This window comes from Microcaecilia unicolor, chromosome 8, assembly GCF_901765095.1.
Source record: "Microcaecilia unicolor chromosome 8, aMicUni1.1, whole genome shotgun sequence".
Classification (NCBI taxonomy): domain Eukaryota; kingdom Metazoa; phylum Chordata; class Amphibia; order Gymnophiona; family Siphonopidae; genus Microcaecilia; species Microcaecilia unicolor.
The window spans coordinates 97,314,648-97,324,883 of record NC_044038.1 but is presented as its reverse complement, the minus strand read 5'-3'; the positions used below and the strand labels follow the sequence as shown (position 1 = coordinate 97,324,883).

General features: G+C 39.9%; 1 protein-coding gene across 1 annotated transcript in view; it reads right to left on the bottom strand.

The window, feature by feature from the left end:
- Nucleotides 1-2,621: 2,621 nt before the first annotated feature.
- Nucleotides 2,622-10,236, bottom strand: part of LOC115475651 — a 451,633-nt gene continuing 444,018 nt past the window's right edge. Inside the window, exons 62-66 of the mRNA XM_030211552.1 lie at nucleotides 9,233-9,274; nucleotides 7,992-8,045; nucleotides 5,776-5,829; nucleotides 5,219-5,272; nucleotides 2,622-3,149 (exon numbers count right to left, since the gene is read on the bottom strand). Of these exons, the coding sequence (XP_030067412.1) occupies nucleotides 2,707-3,149; nucleotides 5,219-5,272; nucleotides 5,776-5,829; nucleotides 7,992-8,045; nucleotides 9,233-9,274 (647 nt within the window). The 3' untranslated portion in view covers nucleotides 2,622-2,706. The remainder of the gene's footprint in view (nucleotides 3,150-5,218; nucleotides 5,273-5,775; nucleotides 5,830-7,991; nucleotides 8,046-9,232; nucleotides 9,275-10,236) is intronic.

Below are 10,236 nucleotides of genomic sequence, written 5' to 3'. Positions count from 1 at the left end.
ACCAGACCTGGGTAGCTGACAGATAAATAAGTCCAAGTTCTTCTGCGCCCCCTTTTTCTTTGCCAAATTTGACTCACTAGGGCTATCACTTGTTGGTAGCCCTGCTGCACTCTCACATCCTCAGATCCTGAAGTAAGGCACCACTTCCCCTCACTCCCGCCCCTCCAGGAGGATGATACTTTTTCTCTCCCTCCACGAAGTGTCACACTCCAACAGCATGGTTCCTTCCGGTCTGTATTGAGCCTTTGTTCTGTAGCAGGGGATTCTCCCACACCTTTACAAAAATAGTTTAGGATTATCCTCCCCCCCCCCCAGATTATCTGGGTCCCAGCGGAGGACAGGCAACCAAAACCCCATCTCTCCCATTCTTTTTTGGGAAGATATGGAACCACTCCCTTGGTGATCTCTTCCTCCCCAGCAGGCCATAGTAAAACCTTGGGAAATCTCCCATTCCCCTTAGCAATAACTGCATTTCCAAGACGGGTTACAGAAAAAACCCTATTCTAGCTAACTGTATACCACTATACTATCCTTAAAGCATGTAGGTGTCTCCTATTTCTAGGTACAGTAGGTATTTGTTATATTTGGAGAGCTCACACGCTTCACCACAAAAGACCTACTTAAAGAGGTATATTTTCAAAGTACTTAAACTTACAAAGTTCCATAGTATCTGCAGTGGGATTTGGACCTGGGTCCCCTTGTTTAAAGTCCACTGGACTTACCACTAGGCAACTCCTGGGAGCTGCTTGCTGTTATCTTGTCTATGCCCATAATACCTGAAGCTACCTGGAATCCCCTGTCAGTTTCACTTCTTAAAGTGGTAGGAGGGAGGATTGCATCAAATAGGGGATTAATGGGGGGGTCATACACGTTTTTGTTACTTGGACATGATTGAAATAAGTCTAAATACAAGAGTCTTTTTGACTTGGCGGTTTCTTCCTCTTCCATTATTGCTTAAAGACGTTCTAATTTTGGGCTCACCCTAGGCATGTTTCAGGTCTGATTTCATCATACCTCCTTGTCATATGAACAAATTGCAGTGAAAGATGTCCCATTTTTGCTTTCCTAAAACAGGCATTTGAATATTTTCAGCAGATGAATGTTTTTCTGGCTATTTTGATGTGTCCATCTGCTTTGAAAATGAGCACATTAATAAATAAAGTGGTTAATATGGGACCAGGACAGGACGGAATACTGGTAAATAAGTTAGGTACTAGTTAGACAATGGGTCTTACTGAGTGATAGCATTAGTGGGTTCCATTGTGGTAAAGGAAAACTAAGCAACCTAGAACAGCTTCTTTTCAATAGCAACAGGACAAAATACTCACAATTTAGTGTTTCAGACAGAGCCCAGGGAAACAGCTTTATGTGGCTTTCCTTAACTGAAGAGAGAAAAAGAAAACATTAAAGACACATGGCATTCACATTGCAAAATATATAAATGAAAAATATAGAGTACACATTCATTGTTGTACTTATCTACTGTATATTATATATGTGACAAGTAAAACAAAAAGTTTTTCTAAGAAACGGTGACATTTCAGAATAGACAACTCGGGCACATGCCAAATTCTGAAGATGCCCAAAAATGGGGACCCCACTCACTCATTACTTTCTTGCATCTAAGGAGCAAACCCTCTACTGTGATGCTCCACTCCTTTGCTGCCATGTTTCAAGTCCTCTACCTATGGGCAGCATAATAGTACATTTAGCCTTGCTGTTGCACTCTTGAAGTTGCTCCTTTGGGCATAGAAATTATCTTAAATATGTGAGAAATGATATCATAAACACACACACACACAAACACGTTTGTGATTGAACCGTGTAAAGCATCGTTTCTGACATCAAAGCCAGTATGAAATAGTCATATCCTGCCTTTTATGTGAGACCTTCATTGCATGACTTGTTGCTTCTATAAATTACAGACATTTAGGTGCTAATAAAGGTACTTACATCCCATACAAAGGCCACGAGATGCATAGCCGAAGGTCAGGAGTCCAAATGGAACTGTGGGATGGTATAAAGTATGGAAACGGTACCCACTGTCAAATTTAAGTATTCCATAAGAATAGTCTGTTCCTGAAACAGGTGTCCACTGGATGCTGTTGAGTGGTTTCCCATCCAACCTTAATTCAAAGATTGCTGAAGTCTTTGCGGTTATAGATACAAAATTGTACTCAAATGATTTCTGCCCATAGATGATATAGGAGGTGCAGAAGCTCCCAGTATCAGGAATATCCAATAGGAAGGGGTCAAATTGCTTTCCATTCACAACCCCTCCGGTATAGTGCTCCACAACTTGAATTTCAGCATTGCCATTAAGATAGAGGGCACTTGGGCCTGATAGTTCAAACTTCAAAACTTCTCCAGGTACCAAATCCTTACTTCCTTGTTTACCCCCAAATGTAAAATCCAGCCTAGTCTTCTGGCTAGAAATTACCATTACTACAGCATCATTTGGCAACGAGGGTAATGGTGTGATGCAGAAAGTGGTGCCCCAGTTGGAGACAGGCTGGAGCTGTTTATACATATGGTTACACGGAGTATTTTTGCTGGAACAGCTGTGGCCGTACAATACAGCCACGGGCTTTTCAGACATAATGCTGGTGCCAGACAAGTCATCCTTGCTTTGTACCTGGAGAACTTCAAATGGCTGTAGAGTACGAGTCACCTTGCTCCCTGCAGGATAATTTGTATTCTGCAATGTCACTGCACCTCGAAGAAGCATTTCAACTGTGGTGGATAATCATAAGTTATAACTGAGAACCCTTTCGTATATGGTGTTTCCTCTCCACTTGGAGTGGCTATATAGTACTCATTGCCTAAATAATGTATGGGATATACTAAAGCCCTATCAGCAGATTGATCTTTAGAGTTTACTGAGAATACACTGATTGGTTTATCAGATTGAACAATAACAGAGGCTCCGAAAAGTCCTGGTCCACCGTACACAATGCCTACTGATATGGGTATGGCCACCATATCCCAGGTACCTATGATGATCTCCGTCTTAAAATAAGAGTCGTTGATCCAGGCGGTGACACGAGTATCTTGGGTGGGAGAAGTGACTAACAGCTGATAATCCCCTGGAACATTAGGGTCCGAATTTGACATAAAGGCCGTGATGAACTCCATTCCCAAAGGTCCATCTGTAAATATATATCAGGCATAGTTAGAAAACAGAAAAACAGCAAGTTTAATTTAACAGTTCAAATAATTCACTCTTTTTTCACTCAGTTCGAGAAGACAGAAAATTCTGCTGTACAGAGTAAAAATGTGTAAAATTCTGATTTCATCCCAACTATAAATTATTCAGCACGGAAGAGTTTTGTGCCTCACATGTGGTTTGTCTCCTTATTCTTTCAGACAAGATATTATAATTCTCAGACACTGAATATCCGAGTCCTCAGCTGTGCCTGGAAATTATCCGAGTATCACCGATATTCAGTGCCATACCCGGATAACTAACTGGACATGGTAATGAGAACATTTTATTCGGTCCTATCTGCCCACTTAGTTATCCATTAATAGCATTAAATATCTGTTACCCTCCTGTTCTATTTTTTTGTCTTTTTTGATCTGCTTTTTTTCTTTTGATTTGCCATTTCTGTGGCAGATCTTTGCCTTTTGTTTGTTTCTGTCTAATTTCCGAGTCTGCCTTGACTTTGCCCTGCAGCGCCATGGCACTAACCAGAGAGTGCCAAGGTGATCAAAGCTGATATTCAGTTGCACTCTCTGAAAAAGTGGCACTGGATATCTACTCCTCATATGGGCAGTACAGCTAAACTGGGCAGGAGGGGCTGAATATTTACCCCTATAATATCAATCCAGTCTACCCATATAGCTTATCCACAACTATACTGCCAATGCTACTAAAACAGAGGCATCAGAGTTCTGGAAAACTTGGCAAAACAACTCAGAGTATAGAAAATGTAAAGCAGGAAACTAGTTTTACCCAAGTGCTTCCATATTTGAATACTGTGTTTATCCTGTAGCCTTATACTTTTGCTTTTTATGTCATCATATCATACAGATTAAGAAACACTAGCATTGTGCATGTTTATCATTTTGAGGCATTTGAAATCCCTATGAGAAACCCCCGCTTATAAGCTACCCAAATCCATCATTCAGAGTTTTCATTTCTGATGTCATATTGTTAGGTTTATTTATTTATTGGATTTTGTTTACACCTTTTTCAGTAGTAGCTCAAGGTGAGTTACATTTAGGTACACTGGATATTTCTCTGTCCCAGGAGGGCTCACAATTTAGCTTGTACCTGAGGCAATGGAGGGTTAAGTGACTTGCCCAAGATCACAAGGAGCAGCAGTGGGATTTGAACCAGCCACCTCTGGATTTCAAGACCAGTGCTCTAACCACTAGGCCACTCCTCCACTCCATAGGTTGCATTCCATAGCCACTCTGATGCCTGTCAACAGTTCAAATATGTATAAAGCTGCATGTAGGTGACTCACCTTATTTGTCAGTATTATTGATATGCTGACTATATGATTTCATTGAAAGGAACATAACCCATCCATTGGCATTCTCCTTTACCCTTTTCCATCAATGCATTTAACTCACACTGTTCTCCGTCTTCTCTGTGTATGCCCATACCCAGCCCTTCGCAGCCCTTGATACTCACTTTCTCTCTCTGGGTCACAAGCTCAAGTGACAATAGTGACTATGGGGAATACTAAACAAAAAATGTGTGCTTCCCTGTACTTTGTTTTATTATCTTTTCATCCCTTCTCTATCCCTCCCTCCAGCGCTGAGTTGTCTCTCTCATTCGCTGTGTCCTTCAGTTTCCATCCAGTCAGCGCCACTGAGAGGGTGAGAGGGGCAAAATTCCCCAGGGTCCGGTATCCAAAGGGGTCCTGCACGGCGCTGCTTTTGCTCAGATGGTTTCTCCTGCTCCTGTGTACCACAGTGCCAGGTTAACGCATTATCGCATTTAACTCTGTTTTGCTGGCAACAGGTCCATCTTCCTGCTGTGTCCCACCTTCTGTGCGGTCTTTCCTGTTTTGACACGGCAGGAAGAAAACCTGTGAAGCAGTAGAGTGGGGCAGGAGGAGACAAGTAAGCAGGCCCGTGGGGGGCGCGTGCAGGCCAGAGGGGGTGCTATGGCCAGGAAACGGCGAGTGGGGGGTGTTTGCCAAGGGTCTGGCTTTGTCTCTCGACAACCCTGCATCTGGTCTCTACTTTGGGATGTTAGACTTACCAGAAACAAATTGAGCTGGAAGATTTGGTTTTGCTTCTCTATATATCCATGATTCTGAAAATAAATTAGATACGATACCATAAATGCATATGTCACATGTCCAAGCTTCACTCTGTGACCCGGGAATATTTATTTCCTGGCCCCAACTCTAAAACAAAGTATCTATTTATAAACATGGATAGAATCCTTTTAGGTTAAATAATAATCCAGATGAATAGTAAATGATGTTGGGTTAGCTACTGATAAGGAAGTGATAGGGAAGAAATCATAGGCTGCATATATATGATGATCGAGATATTGTAAATCAGTGTGCAAGGCAGTGCTGATGGTCAGAGTAATGGTAGGGAACATTGAGAGAGATTTGTAACTGCTAAAAGAAAGGGTGCCTTAACATGTTTGTAGAAATTATTGGTCACATCTCATTTGGACCTCTGTCACCTGTAGAGAGGGTAATTCCAACTACTTTCATCTGAATCATTTTCTGTGCAGGCAGTGCTGTCCTGCTGATAGATATGGGTGTCAGTGCATATTTTCTATAAATGTCATTTCATGCTCACCTGTAACCACTAAAGAAGGAGGTACCAGAAAGTGTGTGTTTGAAGGTCGTAGTTCTGAAAATACAATGGTAAACAAAGGTTTAAGTTATCATGCATTTAAATTCACATACAAAGAACTTTAGAACATAAGATAAGCCATGCTTAGTCTGACATAGTTCCTTCAAGCTCAACATCCTGTTTCTTATTTTGGCTTGTGTGGGTCACAAGTACCCAGCAGATCTCAAAATATAGATTAATTTTTTCAAAGCCCATTCCAAGGAATCAATGATGGCTTTCTCAAGTCTACTTGGTTAATCATTTTAATGGACATTTCCTCCAGGATTTTAGTCACCTTGATCACATCCTCCAGCAAAAGATTCCACAGTTTAATTGCATAGTGGGGGAAAATAATTTCCATGGTTTGTTTTCAATCTGTTGGCTGTTAGTTTTATGGAATGTCCTCTAGTTTTGGTGTTCTTTAAAAGGATAAATTTACTGTTTAATTTAATTACAAATTTGTATATCATTGTTAAATAAACCAAATCACATTCAAGGCGGTTTACTACCAATGCACTCTGACAATACGTGGCGTAAACAGTCACCTGGGCTACCCTTTCTAAAAACTGGCTTACATTGGCTACCCTCCAGTATTCTGGTAGAATTCTTGATTTTAAACATAAAATACATATTACTCATAATAGCTCTTGTACTTTAGTTCTATAAGTATTTTGGGATGTATTTCATCCAGTCCAGATGATTTGCAACACTTTGGTTTATCAAATTGCTTATTACGTCTTCCAGGTTTACAGAGATTAGTTTCAGTACCTCCAGCTTAGCCCCAATAAATACCATTTCTGGCCAGGATATCTCCCATACCTTCTTCACTGAAGTGACAGCAAAGTACTCATTAGTAACTCTGCTATGTCCTTTTCCTCCCTGAGTGCCCCTATTACCCCTTGATCAACTAGAGGTCCAAATAATTCTTTTACCGGCATCTTGCTTCTAATGTTCCTTAAGCAGTTTTCATTATGTGTTTTTGCCTTCCTTTCACCTTTTCTAATATGGTAAATATATCTGGTCTGGGCTTCTATGTTGGTAATTTTGAACAATATCCATTTGATCTTTGCAGCTGCTCCTCTAAGTTTCTTTTTAATTATACTTTATTATACTCTTCAATTAATTATTCCAGGATCAATGCACAACACTAAAAGTATTATTGAAATGGGTATTGTAAAATTCAAGGCAGTGATGGAGACAAAACCAGTGACAGAATTCAAAAATGCAAAGGAGAAAAACAAAGGATCCCTACATGCAAAGACAATGAAAAAATAATATAAAAATAAAAGCTTAGCACTGCTTAGATGGTAACTCCAGTAGCTGGGAAGCATGTCCAGTGCCGGGCAGACCTTTACGGAATGGTAGATCTGGATGGGTTGGAGGGGGCTTCAACAGCAACTCCAGTAGTTGGGGAAATAAGGCCAGTGCTTCTATTGTTTGCATCCCAAAAATGGCAAGGATAGATCAAGATCAGGTATGCGTATTTTATATCACATCATGTCATATGCTATGAGTGTCTCTCAGAAGAGGAGGGGAAGACATCTTGAGGTTGATAGAGAGTAAAATGTTGCCAGTTTAAAACACTGTTGGATTGTTACTTTAAATCGGGTATTCACTATGAATGTGATTATAATGCAGCCAAAATTATAAAACCACTCTTCCAAGGTGGTAGGTGAGACTCTGGCAGCCTTATTGGGCAAACTGGATGGATCGTGTGGGTCTTTATCTGAGGTCATCTACTCTGTTACTATGTTTCAAATATATAACACTTTCTTTTCTTGGGCTTGTTAAAGTTACTCACAATTTACATGACTAAAATAATCCACATACTTCTACTCACATTGTGTAGATTCATTCCAAGAAGCAGATGTAGGTTTGTAGAGCCAACACCACAGGTATTTTTTGCATTTTCAAAACAATGTGAGTCATTTTCCATGAGAAAAGTATCAAGACATTAATCTGCTGCAAGTGGTAACTGCTGCTTTCTCATGAAACATTTTTCAAAAGTGCCTTTTGTAGGATTTCACATTCCCACAAACATGACATAACACACATGAAATACAAAAGATGACCTACATTTCAAAAAGATAAGATATAGAACTTCATAGTCCTTTTCTTTCCTGGACACTGTGTTTAGCAATAGGCTTTCCTTCTTGCTATTAACAAGATTAAACACTCACTTGGTAGCTGTTCAGTTGGTGTATTTGGATACAATGTTTTATATAGCCACAATCCTGAAAATAAACAGATACAATTTGATTAATTCCATATTAAAAAAAAGTTTGAGATTGCATTCAAAAAATTGTGGGACAAAAACAGAGGATCTCTTTATAAAAAGAGGATGAAATGAAACCTTAAATAGCCTTAAATAGTGCAGAAATGGGTATAACCTGCAATGAGCAACAAGTACCAGTCCGGCCACTTTGTTGGGAATAGACTGGTTGGACTATACAGGTCTATATTGTTGCCTCTGCTCACTTCGACCATCTAATGTTAAAATGTTCTGGAAAAGGGATCACTTGCAGGGCACTTGTAGCGATACAGAATGAGCTATATGATAGAAAGTCAGACTGAACTAATGGGAAAAAATTATCACTGTGTGAACTTTAATAAGTTTTTTTTTTTTTTTTTTTGCAAATTTGGCAGCATTTCTATACCTGACTGCTGTAGTCTATCTGATTATAGAATTTAAAAGGAAATCTATGCAATTCGATACTATGATGGGTAGAATGGCTCGGTTTAAAGCTTAAATTTACATGCATGGATTTACACCAGCTCACTTCGACCATCTAATGTTAAAATGTTCTGGAAAAGGGATCACTTGCAGGTCACTTGTAGCGATACAGAATGAGCCATATGATACAAACACTGTATATATTTCATTATTATCATATTATTATCCTCTGTTTTATTTTTTATGGTATATTTTAATGATTTTTTTGTCATAATTATATATTTTTTGTCATAATTATTGTTTTAAGAAGGATTATTCTTTTATGTTTTAAGAACCCCTGAAGAAGGCAAGGAATGCGGAAACATGGCCCGTGTTGGGGTTTAGTTTGTCAGCAAATAAACATGTGATTGATCACTTAGAAGACTGTGGTTGTCTTCTTTCGCCTTTCTGGATTATCTCTAAAATGCCATCGTTGGAGCAGAAGCCCCAGCTTTTACAGCATATTAATAAAGTAATTTCAGAGAATTTATTACAAGAATAACAATGTTTTCCTTTTATTTGAAACAGACATTTACTTGGTATACAACAGACAGGACCCATTATTGAACTTCCCATAGGAGATAACAGTGATTTCAAGTTGTGATATAGAAGAAAATGTATTCATAATTCTTCAGTATTGCCTACATATAAGGAGTTGCTCTTTTGGTATAGTCCTGGGTAGCAGTCTATGTACATGTGAGTGCTCACCTAAATCTGTTGGTGGTGGGAACTTCAGAGATACATCTGGTTCTGAAAAGAAAGTGGATACCTTAATTAAATACATCTGACATAATTTCAAGAAAGTTCAGGTTTTGATGATTTCTCTACAAGAGATGGAAAATTGTGATATTCATAGATCGCTTGGATCTCTTTACACCAGTGGCTTTCACTCTCAAACTAATTAAAAAGTATAAAATCTAATTTTATTAAACTAAATACATTAAGGACCACATTATATATATATATGGCACCTATATGTATCCCTAAACGTATTCTATAAAATGTACACGTATTATACAGAATACACTCAGTCGATGTAGGCATGCTTAAATTTACACATACTCATTTACGCCAACAAAAACTTGGTGTAAATCCCAGTGCGTAGATTTAAGTGCACTGGCTCATATTCTGTAAGTATGCGTGGAAACGTTGGAATGCCCACAAATCACCCATAAACACATCCCTTTTGAGCAGAGGTAGTATGGAGCTGCAGAGTGAATGCACTTGGAAGTCAATAAGAGGAGTTTGAACTTTATGTGGAAATGGATAGGGAGCCAATGAAGTGACTTCAGGAGAGGGTTAGTATGAGCGTAGCGACACTGGCAGAATAAAAGTCATGCAGCACAATTTTGAACAGATTGAAGGGGAGAGAGATGGCTTAGTGGGAGATCTGTGAGAAACATGTTTCAGTAGTGTAAGCGAGAGGTGATAAGAGCAGGGGCGTATCTGCGTGGGGCCACAGGGGCCTGGGCCCCCGCAGATTTCGTCCTGGCTCCCCTCCCCGCCATCAACCCTCCCCCGCTGCTTACTTTTGCTGGCAGGGGGGCCCCAACCCCCGCCAGCCGAGGTCCGACCCGAAGTCTTCATATTTCGTCTTCCTCCGTGGCCATGCTGCAAGGAAGTAATGCTGCAGTGCTAATTCGTTGAATCCAGTTCGGAGTCTGACGTCGCAGCACGTTGTACGCGCGTACAATGTGCTGCGACGTCAGACT